Source organism: Pantherophis guttatus, chromosome 4 (assembly GCF_059756535.1).
Source record: "Pantherophis guttatus breed Tessera chromosome 4, ASM5975653v1, whole genome shotgun sequence".
NCBI lineage: Eukaryota > Metazoa > Chordata > Lepidosauria > Squamata > Colubridae > Pantherophis > Pantherophis guttatus.
In genome coordinates this window covers 146,285,534-146,304,748 of record NC_142066.1, presented here as the reverse complement: position 1 = coordinate 146,304,748, position 19,215 = coordinate 146,285,534, and the positions used below count along the sequence as shown (strand labels likewise).

The 19,215-nt window shown below is 40.3% G+C and overlaps 1 protein-coding gene across 4 annotated transcripts in view; it reads right to left on the bottom strand.

The window, feature by feature from the left end:
• Positions 1–9,648: 9,648 nt before the first annotated feature.
• ADARB2 (adenosine deaminase RNA specific B2 (inactive)) overlaps positions 9,649–19,215 on the bottom strand; it is a 475,071-nt gene continuing 465,504 nt past the window's right edge. For 2 of the 4 annotated variants that reach the window (XM_034402119.3, XM_034402118.3), the window contains exons 10-11: positions 18,564–18,742; positions 10,666–15,228 (exon numbers count right to left, since the gene is read on the bottom strand). In XM_034402119.3, coding sequence (XP_034258010.1) covers positions 15,052–15,228; positions 18,564–18,742 — 356 coding nt within the window. In that variant the 3' untranslated portion in view covers positions 10,666–15,051. Of the gene's footprint in view, positions 10,119–10,665; positions 15,229–18,563; positions 18,743–19,215 lie in introns of those variants that run through there. The other 2 variants (XR_004588522.3, XR_004588523.3) reach the window with 2 other exon arrangements.

Sequence of the window (19,215 nt, the reverse complement as noted above, 5' to 3'; positions counted from 1 at the left end):
GCAACCGTGCTTGGTATTAATCTTGGTTTGTGACCTATGCAGTTATGGACCAGTGCTTTATGGTGAAGTTAAGGCAACCATTTAGACCAGGGGTGTCAAACTCAAGGCCAGATCTGGAAACAATGAATGACTGCCTGCTATGCCTCTGCCAATGGAGCTCCCTTTTCATTGGCAGATGGTTGCAGGAGACCGTCACAGCCAAAAATGGAGCTGGAGACAATGAATCCCCCCACCAGGGGTGAAATCCAGCAGGTTCTGACAAGTTCTGGAGAACCCGGTAGCGGAAATTTTGAGTAGTTCGGAGAACTGGCAAATACCACTTCTGGCTGGCCCCAGCAGTGGGGAGGGAATAGGGATTTTGCAGTATCCTTTCCCTGCCATGCCCACCAAGCCATGCCCACAGAACTGGTAGTAAAAAATTTGGATTTCACCACTGCCCCCAGCCCCATCCGGGCCACCACAGGTGCCCCTGACACGAGTGACACTGAGCTGGCCAGACCCACCCAATCATGCCCACACGGCCCTCTGAGGTCAAACACAACCCTAAGATGGCTCTCAATGAAATTGAATTTGACACCCCTGATTTAGACTATTATACACACACACACACACCAAATGTTAGATGCAGAAATGTTCACAGAGGTAATAAAAACAAGACAAGCAATGAGTGTGCCTGTTTTATGCTATCCAAAGTATATGAGGTGAGTGTCACCATCTTTATTCTTATGTATTTTATATGCTGTTTATGTTGTATATTGCGTGGTTTTTATTTTTCCTATATTTATTCACAACCCTGGATGTTTTAGCTTTTTTGTAAGCAGAGAAAGTCTTTTTGGGTTGTGTTCTGACCTAGGTTTTCTTAGAAATTAAACAGCACAAACTTAGTCCCGGCAAACCTCTTTAATTCCTACGGCTGTAAATTACTTTCATTTACAGTCCACAAGGCTTGATAAACAGTCTTTCAGAGGAAGGTTATCAACACCCACCTATCGCATGTGGAACGCTGCCAAAGAGCTAATTTCCAGATGCAGGGCAAGGCCAAACTTGGCACAGAATCACAAACAGAATTTTCAAATCTTGAATTGGCCAGATGAACTAATTGCAAAAGCTCATGTCCCGTTCGTTTCTCTTTTATGTCGTATGGGAGGGGCCAATCATCTTCAAGCCTTACTCCCAAGACAACCCTGTTTCCTTAATTGTTCCTGTCTCCTGGCAGCTCTGCGCATGCGCACACTGGGAACAGGCTCACGCTGTTCTTCTGCCTCGCTGATGTCAGACTCCGGAGACTCTAGAGGCAGCAAAGAACTACCAAATGGCCTTGGCCCTCTCACTGCCTCCGACACAGAGCCATCGTCTGAGCCTTCCCCAGATTCCAGGACTGGCCCACGTTCCTCCCCAACCTCCTCACTGTCCGAATCTGCTGCCAGCTCTGCTGGCTGCTGGCGGGCCACAACAGGTTGCAATGATAAAGAAATGTGTTTAAGGACAAAGCTTCAACCACACCATATCTTGGCTCTTTTGACCATTCACCTGGTTAGATGGTCGGAAGTACAAAGTGATGATGGGGTAAATGTAACCCTATGTCCCCCTATGTAACATGGACAAACTCTAGATATGCACTAACAATCATCAACCTGTGCTTTTCAGACATATGGACCTGGGCACATTAAACAAAGATCTGAAAATTGGCAGTACAATGATATTTCTTAGAGATATAATTTTTGGAGGGTTTTATTTTATTTTATTTTTTAAAAACACCTTATAATGAATAGACTTGCCTCAAGGCTAATGCAATATTGGCTTTGACTTTAATAAATAATGAAAATATCAAATAATTTCTATTGTATTTCCTTCTATGATGCCATCACATCACTGCTATACAAGAGTCCAATTATAACAATTCTTTAGTGATAGTTTGAGGTTGTAACAGCACTGGAAAAAAAATGACTTGTGACCATTTTCCACACTTACAACAATTGCAGCATCCTCATGCTCATGTGGTCAAAATTCACATGTATTTATGACAGTTGCAGTGTCCCAACATCATGTGATCAACTTTTGCGACCTGACAAGTGGTCAATGGGGAAGCCAGATTCACATAACAATCACATTACTAATTTAAAAACTTAACTCACTTAACAACTGTGGCAAGAAAAGTTGTAAAATGGGGCAAAGTTCATTTAACAAATGTCTTACTTAGCAACAGAAATTTTGGCCTCAATTGTGGTTGTAAGTTGAGGACTACCTGTACTCTGTGAGGCTATAGAAAGTAAGAAAAATGATCTTGCTGTATTTAAGACATAATAGTTATCTTGGTAAGGGGCTGATTTTTTTAAAGTCCAGAGCGATGAAATAATATTCAGAAACACTGAAGCATAAGGAAAAGAAGGAAGTACGGCAAAATCAAACTTGCAAGAATCTGTTGTTATAGCCAATCTCAATAAAATTGCTTTAGCCTTACTACAGTTGATTTCCTCATTTGCTCAGCCTAGTAAGACTGATAGAGACTTGTAGAGGCCAATATTTTATGTTCCTGAGAAATACTGCAATCCTTCATCCCTCCCCCAATCAAAAAAGTTGCTTGTCCTTGTGTTATGAAATAGGAATAAACTTGAAGGAACTTTAGCATTCTGTGAGAACTTTATGAGCTTTCATGAGAAATTAATGCAGTGTTTCTTAATCATTGCAACTTGCTGGCTAGGGAATTCTGAGAGCTGAGGCCCACCTGCTTAAAGCTAGGGAATTCTGGGAGTTGAAGTCTATGTGTCTTAAAGCTGGAGAATTTTGGAAGTTGAAGTCCACATGTTTTAAAATTGCCAAGAAACGGTGAGGTTAGGCAAAGAAAGATTCACTAGACTGCAGCCATATTTCTGATCCTAGAGCAAGAGTGTCAAACTCGATTTCTTTGAGGGCCGCATCAGGGTTGTGTTTGACCTCGAGGACCAGGGTGGGTGTGGCCAGGTGGGCATGGCCAACTCAACATCACTCGTGTTGCGGGTGCCTGTGGCGGCCCAAGCACTCTGCCAGAAAAAAAGGGCTCCCGAGTTCCGTTTTCACTGGCAGAGGCACTGTGGGCCAGTCCTTTGCTGTTTCCAGGATGACCCTATGGGCCAGATCTAAGCACCCCGCAGGCCAGCCCCAGCCCCAGCCCCCGGGCCTTGAGTTTGACACCCCTGCCCTAGAGTGTTACCTTTTGTTAGGGGCTGAGAATTTGGTTCTGTGGCTGAAAAAGTATAAAAATCCATGGATTGAATAAGAATAGTAGATCCCAGAAAGCAAGCTACTGAGTTCATGAGTTGTCAGATCTGTTTTGTTTGTGACTTAATTCCTCAGAACTAGCATAATAGACTCTTGGCACCCCTAAATCTCCCCGTGTCCCATGAATTTTTCATTTGTGTCAACCATTAAGGATACTTTCTAGGTTCTTTCTTTTTAAAATTTTCAAGGCTGTCTGACTCCACTGCATCTCTTGGGGAAGAAGAAAGCAATTTGATGGATCTGAATTCCCTTGAAAAGGGTGGGGGGAAGATGCTAACTGATTCCTGGAAAAAGACCTAAGTTTTAACAACTTTTTTGTCCAAGGTCAGGGCAGGGGGCCAACACATTTTCCGGAGAGAAGTTGTTCCAGAAGGCAAGTGCTGTGACAGAGAAGGCACCAGAATGTCTTCTCTGCATCACAATTAATGTGGCAATACACACATACCAATGCAAGTCAGCAGGTGTGGTTGCCTGCTTGTCTGTAAAGGGCCATTCAGATAGAAATCTGGTGTTTATCTTTCAAGAAATGAGAATTAGAAACACAGAAGTCATCCGTATGTTCTATCCAAATGTCTTGTTTGGCTATTTTCCTTAACTTCCTTTAAAAGAAAAGGAAAAGAAGGAGAGAGAGAAAAAACCCAAACAAAATAAGGAACTGCAATTGCTGTGCAGCCACGCTGAGGAAAACCAGTATGTTTTGGCCCTCTAACAAACAGAAGGCAGCAGCATCTTGGTGATGAGCAAAGAGGAAATTTAATTTAAAGAGGCCACTTGGGTTGAGTGGCTTAACTTCATGCCTGAGGGAACTAGGAGAGTCCTAGATGAAAGCCTGCTTGTAGGAAAGGACTAAGAATGCTTTGTTGGAGGATGGATCATAAGGTCTTTTTCCTTCTCTGCTGTAGCTTTTTAAGCATTTCTACCTCTCCCAAGTAAGGGACGCGGTGGCTTAGCGGGTAAGACACTGAGCTTGTCAATTGAAAGGTCGGCAGTTCAGCGGTTAGAATCCCTAGTGCCGCGTAACAGGGTGAGCTCCCGTTGTCCCAGCTTCTGCCAACCTAGCAGTTCGAAAGCACGTAAAAAAATGCAAGTAGAAAAATAGGAACCACCTTTGGTGGGAAGGTAACAGTGTTCCATGTGCCTTTGGCATTTAGTCATGCTGGCCACATGACCAAGGAGACATCTTCAGACAGTGCTGGCTCTTCAGAGATGAGCAGAGATGAGCACCGCTCCCTAGAGTTGGGAACGACTAGCACATATGTGCGAGGGGAACCTTTACCTTTACCTCTCCCAAGGCATTAAAAGGTCTTTCTAAGCCAGGTGATGTGTGTGAATATAAGCTGGCCTGACCGGCTTAGAACTGGAGAAACCCTCAGAAGAATCAGAGAACACAGATGGTCCTTGACTTATGACCATCATTAGGATTGGAAATCCATTGCTAAGCATGGTGGTTGATAAGTGAGTTGCAGCTGATTTTATGACATTTTTTTGGGCCACAATTGTTAAGTGATCCACTGCAGTGTTAAGTGGAACAGCTTGCCTTCAGAAGTTGTGGGTGCTCCATCACTGGAGGCTTTTAGAAGAGACTTGGATAGTCATTTGTCTGGAATGGTACAGGCTTGAGCAGAGGTTGGATTAGAAGACCTCCAACTCTATTCTTCTGACTCATGCAGTCCTTAAGTGAATCCAGCTTTCCTCCATTGACAGCTTGGTGCAAGCTGGCTGGGAAGGTTGCAAATCTATTTCAATAGGAGACATAGTAGGTCATGAATTTCTTTAGGAAAGTATACATGTGTGACAGTGGTGGGTTGCCCCCAATTCGCACTGATTCTATAGAACAGGTAGTAAAACCGGCAGGAGGCTTCGCCCACTGACCCTGACATCATGAAAATGCTTCTGCGCATGCGCAGAAGCTTCTGTGCTTGGGCAGAAGAGTGCGCGCGCGGCCCTGTTGCGAACCAGTAGTAAAGGTTAGTAGAACCCACCCCTGATGTGTGATAGTTTTAAGATCAAGCTGCAAATTTGGTCCCTGGAAATCTGTTGGTAATCCATGTCAGTTATGGAGATGGAAGATAATTGGCCCTCTGTTTTATGATCAAATTGCAACTCCCACTCCCTTCTACTACAGATGATGTTACCGAGTTGGGTAATGAAACATCTGCAAGAAAACAATCAAGCTCAGAGAGCATCAAGGACCCTACAGAACAGATTGTTACATTTCATTTACCTAGAACTGTGATGGCGAACCTATGGCACGCATGCCACAGGTGGCACATGGAGCCATATTAGTGGGCACGCCAGCTCAGCTCTGGGGCGCATGTGCGCGCCGGCCAGCTGATTTTTGGGCCTTCTGGGCCCACCAGAAGTAGGGAAACAGGCTGTTTCCTGCCTCTGGAGGGCCTGGGGGTGGGGTGGGGAAGGCCCGTTTTTCTTTCTTACCTGGCTCCAGATCCTCTCTGTGTATCTGGGAACGGCGAAAACAGCCTTTCCCACTCCCTTGGAGGCCCTACGGAGGCTCAAAGGGCCCATTTCCCCACTCCTGGTGGGACAGGAAGTGACATTTTTTCCTGTCCTCAGCCTCCAGAGACTCCTAGAGAGCTCCTAGAGACTCATAGAGAGGTTCTGGAGCCTGGGGACAGCAAAAAATGTCACTTCCTGTCCCACTGGGAGTTGGGAAATGGGCCTTTTCAGCCTCCGTAGGGCCTCCAAGGGAGTGGGAAAGGCTGTTTTCGCCATTCCCAGATACACAGAGAGGATCTGGAACCAGGTAAGAAAGAAAAACGGGCCTACCAGGCCATCATGTGCCAGGAGTGGGGGGGAGGGGGTTGCGCACACATGCGCGTGGACATGTGCACGCGCGACCCTCCCCGCCCCCCTCTCCTGGCACGCGATGGCAAAAAGGTTAGCCATCACTGACCTAGAAGATAACCTCTGCTCTTAGAGCAGCATAGTGGCCTAGAGGCAAAGATACTTGCCTCTCACTTGAAAGGTTGAGAGTTCAATCCTAGCCAGTGACAGATATTTCTCTATCAGGATGCAAAGAGAAAATATCTGCTGTGAACTCTGGGTAGGCATCAAGAAGGGCATCCAACCAGTAAATGCTCAGCTCCATAAAAGTCACCCCAACCCCATCCCAATTAAAAGGGATTACAGAATCATAAAAAAAAAAGCCTCTTCTCTTAATCCCCTTGTTTATATTTTTCTGTAGAAGAAACAAAGTCTGCCTTGGTACCTAAAGTTTACTTATATTTTAAAACAGGGTGTAGATGAAAGAAGAGACTAATTTGAAGGTTAAATTCACAGCTTTACCATTTTTTTCATGATGGCAACATTTATGTGACACCTGTATACGTACAGTATATTTGATATTATAATCATATGCATGGGCTTTTTCTGTGAACAGTACTATGTGAGGCTTCACCTCCATCACCATGAAACTAGGGGCTTCACAGGCAGTGATTCAAAACACAACTCTAGTTATTACAACAACTAGAAAAACCACTGATGCAGAAATCTACTTGCTGCAGAATGTAAGATGGAGAATTTCTTTCTTCAATCCATAGAGCATAATAAAATGAGAACTTCTCACTTTTTGGTGAGGGTTAGAAGTGTTAGTTACTCCAATAGACCACCTACTTTCAAGCTTTTTGCTATTCCTCTTACTGTTCTAGATCTTATTGCTAACTAATGAATTATGGTCATTCATAGTAAATTGTCCTAAATCATGAAAAAAAAATTGGTTTCTTTTTCTGGCTTGTTCTGAAGATAGAAGCACTAAATCTAGGGTACTTATTCTTTTGGCTGGTGAGCAAGGGTGAAATGCTACCGGTTCGCACTGATTCAGGTAAACCGGTAGTAATAAAAGCTACCAGTTCAGGCAAACTGGTAGTAAAAAAATACCGAACCAGTATTTCTGATTATCAGTTGTGCCGCATGATTTATATCCTGCTTTCTAGCAAATATAAATCACATGGCACAGCTGTTCCCCCCTCGCTGTTCTACTTACCTTCAAATAGCTCCTTTTTCTGCGCGAAAAAGTGTGCACTGCGCATGTGTGCAGTGTGCATTTGGTGTGCAGCATGCATGCACATGCAGCAAACCGGTGGTAACCCATGGAGGATTTCACCACTGGTGGTGAGTATACCTGAGATTTTCAAAACTGCTATGAGCATCCTTACAAAAGGGCAGCTGCCAGGGGCAAGCGTGGCCCCCAAACATCAATTTTTGCAAATTTATGGAATCAAAAGGCTGACTAATTAAGTCACCAACTGTCCCCTCCTTGCTTCATCCAGGGATCTGAATGAAAGCATCCCGAATTTAATGAACAGAAGCTCACTATTGCTAGTTCACTGGTTCTACCACTGTCAAGCAGATTTTAGTGTAAGGATATTTCTTCTCTCCCATCAATCAGAAACTGTTTAGTTTATCTGTTCTTCCTATCACTCTCTATTACCCATTTTACTTTTATCTTTTTCATGTGCAGGTAGAGCTATTACTGAACAAAGGACTGGGACGTATTTCTTCTGTCATTTCTATTTTCTAATCCTGCTTTTAAGATGGTTCTCAGATTCCGTCCTTTAAAGAGCAGTGGGGTTTAAAATGTCTGTTTCACTTTGTAGCAATGTAGCATGTTGCCTTCCTTTTGATTATCTGTTTAAATTAAACATGTTTAACGAAAAACCAGGTAGGATGATCACAGAATATCAGAGTTGGAAGGGACCTTGGAGGTCTTCTAGTCCAACCCCCTGCCTAGGCAGGAAAAAACCCTACACCAGTTCAGACAAATGGTTATCCAACATCTTCTTAAAAACTTCCAGTGTTGGAGCATTCACAACATCTTGTTGACCTAAAGACCAAAATAAGCCATAAACCAAATAGTATCCTTAGAAGAGCTGTTCAGATGCAGTGTGAGACATTTCTTGGCGAGGAAGTAATTTCCTTGAAAAGGAATGGAAGAATGAAAAAGTGCATTTGTGTAGTCTCTGAAACCATCAATCATCATCTGTTTTTATGACAATGACTAAAATTAATCCAATTTTTCTTTTTGCCCATGTGAATGTTAGGTGATAAAAACGGAGCAAACTCATTTCTCTTTCTCTTACTCCTTTCTCTTGCCCTTCCCTGCCAAGAATGATTATTTTATTTGATTTTAGTTTGAAGCAAATTTGTACCAAACTCTTTAAGGGGAAAGTTTCCTCAGACAGAGTTTACTGCTGTTGTACAATTGGGTTTTACTTCTGGCTACTCACTCCAGATGTATGTGCTGCTTAGGATAAAATCGTATTAATAAAGAAAACTCAGTCAAACCACACTATTATTTAAATAAAGGGAAACAAACATCCACTAACTTGCTCTGGGATTTAAAACTAATGTCTTTTCTAATTACTTGCTGGGGCAGGAGAACAAACACAATCCCTTTAATAGAGGATGCATTGAAAGTAGTGTGGAATGCCAGTTTGGAAGGATTTTTTTATGGTCGAAAATCTCTCAACCCTTCTCTTCTTGTAAGTTTTTTTTTCCAAAGCAGAACTATTGAAATCAATGGACAATCATACCACCAGTCATTGGGAAGCCAAGAAATAGTATATGTATCTGCCTAGACCTTCTCTTTGCTTGCTTCTCCTCCTTCTCTTATTCCTACTTGTTATGTGTTGGAGAGGAGAAAAATCCACAAGGACACTCTGGTTGCTGGGCTAGTTATGTTCTCTTTGACAGACAAAAGAGAAATGTTCCTGGAGGCACAGAGTACCAGGGGTCAGATAAGGGGGATGGTCCTGCAGCAAGCTAGGTAGTCCCTTATTGGTTGCTGACATCCTTTAGGCTCCTCATACTTGTAAATTAGAATCTTTGCAGAGAAGATTGTTTTGCATTCTCACGAAAAATGAGAAAAAATGAAAATTTTCCTGCTGGATCACTTTGATCCAGCTTCAGCTTGTCTCAGTGATAGGTTAGTACCATGAATTGTGAGGCTATGTCATCAAAAAAATGATGCATAGGCCATTCTTATGGTTATTTTATATTCAACCTAATTCAATATTTTGCAATGGATGGCACTCAATCATTAGTCACTGGAGGACCCTAAAGTCCATCAAACAAATGAACAAGGAAGGAAAATCTTGGTGTTAGTAAGAGGCTGTATATAGGTGAGATCATTGAATCATAATTTCTCCACTTGTCTGCACCACCTGTGGCTTCCCGCAGCTAAGACATCATAAGATCTTTTTCACAGCAGTCTTATTATCATTCCTAAGATTCCCCCTCTGGTGAAATTCAGAGAAACCCATCCAATCTGCAGAAATTTTCTATTTCAAAGAGACATTTATATGCAATTTTGATATATATATATATAAAACTTTTGCAAAGAGAGGAAAGCAAAACCAGCAAACAAACAGATTTTTTTCTAGGCATTTTATTCACTTATAACAGAAACATTCACTTATCAGGTATCACTGAAGTGCAATTTACAGAATTTAGCAGCAAATTCACACTTGGAAATTGTTCTTCTTGTTTGTACAAATCTTACAAATGTACATCCATTCGTACCATTGTGCCATTCATCCATGCTCACTATATACACTGTCTTCTCTTTGAATTCCTAGTGCAGCGCCATTCTCTCCTGTGTTCGAAATGTGGATGTACAATTGGGAAGAAGCGTCATTACAAAATGTTGGGCTATTGCATGAGCTTTGCACTTTGAACTCAAATTCTGAAAGGACAAAACCAACATTTTCAGGGTTTTCCATGGAATTATCCAATACTCTCCATGGTCAAGTTAACAGTGTAAGAAACCTCTGTCATAATTCTTGTTTTCTTTGTTGAGTCTATATTGTCTTTAACTGGTGGATTGGGTGAACTGCTCACTCCTAAAACAACAAAAGTGCTTGTATAAGCAAAGAGTAAGGTAAAAACATTATCATCATTATTATCATCCAGAGCTCTTTAATAGACAACATATTTGCTAAGTAGTAGGTAGTATTAAAGGTTCCCCAAAGAACCATCGTCATTACTCTGACAATAATGATTAGGAGTTTAAGAAAACGGTTCAAAAGTTCTATGGGAATCTGGGTAATTAAGTAGCAAGCATGGAGTTTGTGCTGAACCAAAATGAACAGCCTTATTGGTCCTCGGGCCACATGTAAGGCAGTTCACAAAACTTCCGATGGAAGTTAGCAAGAAATTCTCTTGCATGAATGAGATCTGGGGTTATAGCCAGCTTGCGAGAAAGGAAGGGGCAGAGGCATATCTCTATATGCAGTGGGGCACAGGAAATGCCATGTATGATTGGGTTATTGTGAAACTCCGTTAAGTTTGTTTCATATATGGAAGAGGAATGCTGTACTGTTATGGAAATTCTAAGAAAGCATTACATATTTTTTCAACTATAAAGATAACTTCGGAAAAACCACCCTGTTAGTAAAATGGCACTTTAATGTGATCTATTAGCAGCTTTGGCCCACATACTGAAACACAAAACCAAGTTGCAGGGATGTTATTATTACATTTTATCTAACTTTCCTCCAAGGGTTACCTTCTCATTTAGGATTCATGTATCCGTTCTCATTTTAATCTTACAACAACCCGTGAGGTAGGTTCCACTGAGCTATTGTGACAAACTCACAGTCTCCCAGGCAGAGTTTTTAGTGAGAGGGCAATTGTTTCTAGGCAGCCACCCAACATACTATGGGAGCTTTTTACGTGCTTGAGTCTCATGGGGGGAAAAAAGGATAAAGTGATGGTCTGAATCTCATAAGAGTGTATGAGATTGATCAAAAGCATCCTGTATTTGGAAAGTTAATAAGTTAATAAAAACATCTATTTTTATAGCAGGGAAAATTGAGGAGTGGGGGCAATAGACAATCAATCAATCAATCAATCAATCAATTCAATCAATCAATCAATCAGAATAGAGCTGGAAGGGAAAATAGCTCCAACCATCCAAATGTGTTCTGAACCTGGGAGTTTTTGAGAACAGGCTCTTCAGGAAGAGATTTCATGCAATCTTATCTCCCATTTGAGTACTCAAGCCAATAGAGTTTACTTCCAAACAAACATGGATGAAGTTGCACATGGATGAGTAGAGGACAACAAATACGAAATTCCATTCATTTCAGCAAAATTTAGAGGAACTTAACTTTCACTGGATTCTTCCGGAAACTATTCTCTCCTTTCTCCAATTCTCTGGGATTTATGAGTATTTTTAGAAATTTGAGAAAGTATCTCTGTGGATGCTTTCACAACATGGCCATTAGGAAGATATTCAATCATTAAACATCCTCTTATAAAGGCAAATTGCCAGGATGCTTTCTGCCATTCCTTTTCACAGGATGTTCCCCAACACACCCCAACTTTTGTCTACTTTTCTGGAGGTGGGCATATGTCCACCCAGAGTGTTGACATTTTTAATATTCTGAGACTATGTACAAGAATCTTAGGGAATTCAAAGGCTTTCTTGGAACTAAATATAATTCTGGAACTAGTGCTTCCTTTTTCTTGATGAGAGTGTTTATACTTTTAGGAAACTTGAAAGTATGTCTTCTTTTTCAAGTTGGATGGAAGCAAAAAGTATGGTGAGCCACCATGTAGCTGCCCATGGAGAAGCTCACGCAAGGTGTCAAGGAAAATCTCAGTTTCAAAATTAAACACTTGTTATCATCACAAAGCCTTTTTTTATTCCAAACTTGTTGAATTTGTATTTTCTACTATCTCTACTCTAAATAGGGGCTGTTTTTTTGGTAGTTAACATGGAATGTATTATTTGTTAAAGACATTTCTGCAAGGGGAGTGTTCCTTTTGTAAATCTAATTAAAATTTCTAGTTTATCACAATAATTGTATTTGTACAGACACTATAGCTACATCTTGTAATTTATCATCTAAAAAAAATCATTAAAATACAGCAGCTAGTCCTATCCTGTGACATTAATAAACAAATGTATTTACTCAGTATGGCTCTCAAGACCTTATATACAGAGCATCTAACTTTATCTGCAGAAAATGGGTAGCATCAAGGGAGTTCTAGGGAGAGCTCTCATGTAACAAGGGCGAGAATGAACTCTGCTCTTGTGTATGAGACCTATGTCGGTTGGATAGCTCTAAGAAGATACACCAAGACAGATCAGGAACAGCACGTTCATATATACACAATTCATGAAAACTAAAAGTTAGAAACAATAACGCTACACCCGCACATCCTGTCATGTGAAACAACAACAACAAAAAAAGAGAGAACTACCATTTGGGTAGAGACTAATTCTGGAGATGCTTAGATTTTCTATAACTTCTTGGGCAACCTAAATAACATCTACATCAGGTGAATATCATACCAATCACTTAAGGTATCACCAGTCCAACCTGGTGATGTTGGACTACACAGTGTTAAATGAAGTTGATATTTGCAGTCCAACACATTTGAAGAACATCCAATTGGAAAAGTGAATTAGTTTTTTTTTTCATTTTCGCAACAATGCTCTAAAACATGTACCTTGATCGAGGGCAGCAACGGAGGACTGTTTAGCATATTTAAAAATAATGCCTGGATTCGGACCTCAATCACTCAAGGAGAAAGTTGGATGGTGAAAGAAATGTTAGGCCTTTGGTTGGCATAACTGTGCTAACTAGGAAACTGAGGAAGCCTCGTTCATAGGATATTGTGCTGGTTGAGGCTGCCTTCAGGTCTACTAGATATTAGAAAACTGATCATAGCTATGAAGAAGAGTGATCTTATCAAGGTTAGGAATTGTGCTTCCAAACAATCTATAATGTCTAGATGGGCCTCAAATTATCCCTCATTTAGAATCTAGGCCAACAGATTTGTGGACGAACATGACAGAGGAGGCTCACTCTGCATCTTTGGTCCACATAAATTAGAGAACTTTCATACCATACTTGATAGACAAAAGAATATGAGCAAACCGTGTAAGAGTAGAATTAGCATTCTATTTGGAGTTCTTCTAATATCAATATATGCCAATTCCTCCCTCAGAAAAATGTTCCAATTCACACTGTTGACATTAGAATATTTTAAACATACAACTGAATTGCTTTCCATTGGCATTTGTGCAATACTGACATTCTTTTCCAATTTCTGCAATTTCAGATTTTTGAGCTGACTGGTCCTAGACCAGATTGTAGTAAGGATCTCAGAAGATCCAAACGCTAAGGATTGTACAAAGACAAAAGGGGTGCTGTTGCTTACAGATATACTGAGTTTGAGAGTCCTAATTAACGTCTTTTTTATTCTGCTTATGAGTTGCAAGCAGATAAATGAAATGTAATGCAGCTTGACTTTAATATGGTATGTGCATCTGGGAGGTTCTGCTGTAATGTGCTTTCAACCAACTTAAAGTGTGCAGTCGTCTCTTGCAACAACGGGGCCCATCTGTGTGTCTCTTTTAACTAGAGTGCAAAAAAAAAAAAAGGTGGTTTCTGAGAAGCATGCAGCACAACATCCATCTGGTGCAGGATGTGATGCCCTTGTCCCAGAATTGCACCCCTACCAAACTCACTTGTAGTCCTCTCATTTCTCCCAGCCTTCTATAATCCTGCTCTATCTTTTACCAATCCTTTTGGTAACTCCTCAAGTTCCTCTCAGTTTTTCAGATCATTTCCTGTCCTCTCTTTCTTGCCATATTCCAGCTGGAGCCAACATCTTTGCCTCTCAACTCTTTTGCAATTTATTCTTATTGATGTGTCTTCTACAATGTTTTCAATTTATAGCAGGAGTCTCCAAGCTTGGTATCTTTAAGATTTGTGGACTTCAACTCTCAGAATTCCCAGCCAGCAGAAGTCTTAATTCCCTCCACAAGTCTTAAAGTTGCCAAGTTTGGAGATCTCTGATTTATAGAAATTAACACTATCTTCCTTCTTCTCAGAACTACAGTTGCCTCCCATGAATTGGAACCCAGAGGAGAAAGATGGACCCATATGTCAGTGGCAGGCAGGCTGCTCTGTAGCTATGTTCAGTCTGCCTAACTAGAGACCTTCAAAATGGCAGCTGATGGTTCTCACGTGTTGAATATTTGTTGAGTGCAACCAGCTGCAAGAACAGGATAGTTATGATGTGGCATCAATCAATCTTGGAACCATTATTTCTTAAATGCAAGGTAAAGACATGCAAGCTTTTCCTTGCTTCTTTCTGAAATATTATGCTCCTTGCAGTGAACACGCAGAAACTTTTAATCTAAACTTTGGGCAATATCTTGTTTTTCTATTGCCCTGATTTTGATGTACTGAGCAGATTTTCTAAAGCTCTGGGGTTCCACTGTGTAGGCTTGCAGTCTGGAATCCCACCTCTTTCCTTGCTCTCACACCCATACAGAGAGACACAGACACAAAACTTTCCATGTTTCCGTGTATGCTAATTCCTGCATGTGTTTGTAGCCTAGAAAAAAAATCTCTCGTCCTCCTATGATAATTATTGCACTGACGGTGAAGAGGAACACCAGAGGGCTGATGGTTTTGTTTGTTTTTCAGCCAGACGCAACTTGCAACCTGCTGTTGCCTGAAATACAGGTGCTGCTTAGATAATTACAGCAATGTGCTACAAACAAGGAACAAACAGTGAAGGTCGTTTTTGTAACCTGGGCTTGTACATCCTTGAGAAGGGATGGGTATGTAAAAGCAGTTTCCTAAAGGTTCAGTGCATTAACCAGAATGTATCTCATATCTAACACATTTAGATACAAGGTTCTGACTTGGGTTGAACGGGGTCTCACATGACGTCTCTCCGGCTCCCGTAGAGTATTTCTCTTTCCTCCAGTCCTTTCAATTTGGTCATGTTACCAAGATGCCAAATGATTCACACCACGAGTAGAAATTGATCTTGCTCTGGGGGTTTTTTCACCCAAGTGCCCAAGCCTGCCTTCTGAAATGCTCTGAACAGCTGCTGTTTGGCAGACTGATAGACATGTGCCACCAACTTGGCCTCGCTGTACCCTGATGGCACTTCTCCATGGCTTGATATCGGTGTGCTCAGCTGCAGGGGGAAGAGAAGGGAGGGGGAAATTCAGATGCCAACGAACAAAGAGCTGAAGCATCGTCCCCTTCTGTAGCTTTGTATCACCATTTCATCTGCCCCTCTTAAGCTACAAAGAAATTGTGAGCTTTACACGTAACAGTATTCAGGGAAAAAATATATTTGAGAAGATCCACGTCTCACTGCGCAGATGATGCCAGACTACCATCTTCACACAAAAGGGGATTTTGGAGAGCTCAACCAACCAATATTGTACATCATTGGGAAAAATGCCCAGAGCGCTATGTGTGTAAATTCTACCAGTTAATTCACATTCCTCTTTTGGATAGATTTTTTTTTTTTTGGAAGCATTGTAAAGCCCATGACAAAGAATGGCCATTGGAATGCGTTAGTTCTTTCCAAATGGACTCTCCATTCTTCTAAATGACTCCATTTTGCTCATTTGGAAGGAACTAGAGTATTTTGAAGGCCACGTTCATTTGTCATTTGGGAAAGAGAAACAAAACCAGAAAGGCTGCCATGTTCAGTGGCATGAATAATCCAATATGTTCCTAATAACAACCAACAAAGGTATTGCTCATTTTTTTAAAAAAAAATTCATAGCATTTCCAAATTCATATTCATAGAAATGAAACTTCATTTCATCTGAAATTTGTTGATGCTTTATTTAAAAGCCAATCATTTCTCTAAATTTCTAAGTGAGAAGGGGAGGAATAGAATTTCTCTCCCCATTCTCAAAAAAGTCAAGATGGCACCAATGCAATTGTTGCCTTTCTCCCTCCCCCCTTTTAAAACAGGGTGGGACTTTGATCATGCAAAGAGCATGTTGACTTTTTTGAATGAAAAAAAAAACCCAATTCTTTTATTTTTGTTGTGATTTTTACATGTATCTATTATTTCTGTTGTGTTTTCCTAGGGTGTTAAATTAAAAACCAGCTTTGTAAATATACAAACGCTCAAGACTCCATGTCAGCTTTGAAAAAGAAAAATGACATTTGGAGAAAGGATTTAAATAAGAGAATATTTGTGACAGAGAAAAAGTGATGCGTCAAGTGAAAGCACAAGTAAAAAAAAACACCCCACCTTTTTTTTCTATGTTGTACTGATAACAAATGCTATAAGAGAGAGCAGTAATCAAGCATCAAGGATGTACTAAATGTACAGAGTGGAGAGGTGGTACTGCTGAGCAGAAATAGTTTACGAAATAATCTGCAACCCAGGTACTTGCCAAAAGCAGCTTTTAATGTGTAAGACACACCTTTGTAATACAATGATCACTTTCAGCTCCTGTGCCTGTGGAGATTCTCAATCATCCAGGTCATGGTTGTCCCAAAGGTGCTTTTCTAAAAGGCAACCAGATTTGGGTTTTTTTCTTGGAAACATTTAGCTTCTCATCTTTTAGAAGCTCTTCAGTTCTTAGATGAGAAGCAAAATGTTTTTGAAGTTAAAAACCAAGACAGTTGAATTACCTTTTGGAAAATGGCATCTTTTAGGACTTCTACCCCACTGTGCATCTAAGGTTGGAAAAAAAATCTTTGTTTTTTGTTTTATTAACTTCTTGTTTTGCACAATTAAATTAATGACCTTATTTCATAATCATAATTGTAAGTTTATTTATCAAGCATATATATGTAGTCATTGACAGGAAGGACATTGTGGCAGATAATTTTATGTACCATGCTTAGTCAGACTGAAGTCGGCGTAGTTCTAAGTTGTCTAAGCCCAAAATTTGGAGTCTGGTGGCATAAGGTATTTTATTTTAGAGGAATGGAGGACTCTTCTCGTAAAATATCTCTGGACTCTCTCAATTGTATTTATGTCCAATAAATACAATATGGACACAATATGACCAAAGTAAGAGTGAGAATTTAAAATGTGGGGGAAATTATGGAGTCTGGAGAATCCAGTAGGAGAGCAAATATCCAGTCCTGAGGATGTTCCTTTCATGACTTTTTCGCACTTCCTGAAACTCAGGGATGCGTACAGAGGACATGGGGCATCTTGTCAAAAGTAGAGACATAAGACATAATTTTTTTATTCATTTCTTTATTTCTGCTCTGTTTTCTTCTGATGGGAAGCTGACTTTGTCAAGCCTCCTTCCTATAGGAAAAAGAGGATTTTGTTTCTTTCATCCTTTCCCCAATTACGTGGATAGACCCTTCTGAGAGATTCAGGTGTTCTGTGGCACCATGTAAGCTTTTTAATAAACTTTACCTATTTATTCAAGAATCTATTTTTGCATCCTCTTAATGGTCTTGGTTCTACCCACACATGCACATGGTCTATTGAATACTAATGAATGGACCATTCAAGTCCAACCAGGCCTATCTCAGGGTTGATAACCTAGGAAAGGTATTATCTGCTATTTTTTTCTTTCTCTAAAGTTGATGCAGCCAAGGTGGAAAAGAAATGTTACCAAAACCACACAATCGCTCCATATATATATCTAATGGTATAAAGATATTTTGAGCAGAAGGGGACAAAAAAAGGACATGGCCTTTATAATTAATAGACTGCAACTTTGCGATATACAATAGGGAAGAAAGTACTGACTTAGATGCTTTTAGAAGCATTAGAGAAAGGCTTATCCTAGGCTTATGGAAATAAATGTCCTGCTAACATTTTTTAAGAGAATATATCTCTAGCCATATTTGGAAAAACAGCCATAAATTAGGTGGCCTATATTAGATTTCTTTGATTCACAGTTAGAACAAATAATCAATGGAATGACTTGCCTCCAGAAGTTGTGGATGCTCCAACACTGAAGATTTTAAAGAAGAGATTAGACAACCATTTGTCTGAAATGGTATAGGGCTTTCCTCTTGAGCAGAAATGGAAGGATTCATATTCCTTGCAGACAGCTGGTCATTTGCATTTTTTTAGTGAGTCGTTGAGGCCACCTGGACATATATCTGAATCTTCCTGATGATAAATCTCCAAGTGGCCTTAATGACTCACTAAAAAGAATGCAAATGACTAGCTGTCTGCAAGGAGTATAAAATTTTCTATTCCGCACCATCCAGTTAGAGTTAAAGAAGCTTCTTGGATGAGAAGCAAAACATCTTCAAAGAAAAACAAGAAAGTCCAGTTGCCTCTTGAAAAGAGAACCTTTGGGACAACCATGACCTAGATGACTGAGAATCTCTATAGACCTGACTCTCACATTTGTGGTCCATGATATTTGGACAAGAAATGTCAATGCTAAAATACTGAATCTCCTAGGATAAAGATTTGTAGTTGATGACTGTGAGAAGAAGCAGGAAAGATATCCTTCACCACTCAAACGACCCAGTTTTTTCACATTCACTGGGTGAGTGTGTGCAACTCACACTTACCTTTCCATAAAGCTTTGCCCACTGAGTGTAAAACATGTGCTTGCAGAGTCGTGAACAACTCCCACAGTTTTTTTTCCCTGTTGTGGCATTAATAACCTCTAAGTCTGCTGTGCCTGCTATCCAATTCATGCTGAAACCAGGAGATTTCCCAGCCCGTCTTCTTTCAGCGTTACTCACTCCTGTCAAAGGGAAAGCAGAAAACATCAAGCATTAAAAGCAGTAGGTTTGAAAAATAAGAATCAGAGCTTCCATTTTATTGGGAAATAAGCTATATTTCCATACCTATATATATATACATCAATATATTCTAATCCCTTGGCTGGAATCTGCTTGGATCAATATATGCTTTTAAGAAGTATTCAATTAATGTTGCCAAAATGTAATTAAGATTCCTGTTTTCATGTATACATTTTGACAGCCTTTGAACATATAAAATCACTGTCTCGTTGACAATGGCTGCTTTCTACAAGTGTTTCATATAGAGAAAATTCTAAATTAGGGCACATTAAAAATAAAGATAACAGGTATTGGTCCATGGGATAGCCAGATTCCAAATTTTGTAACAGAATAATATATATAGTGGGATCAACCAACATGACACACAAATGGGAAATCAGATTTTTTTCACTATGAAAAGTAATAGACAAAGCTG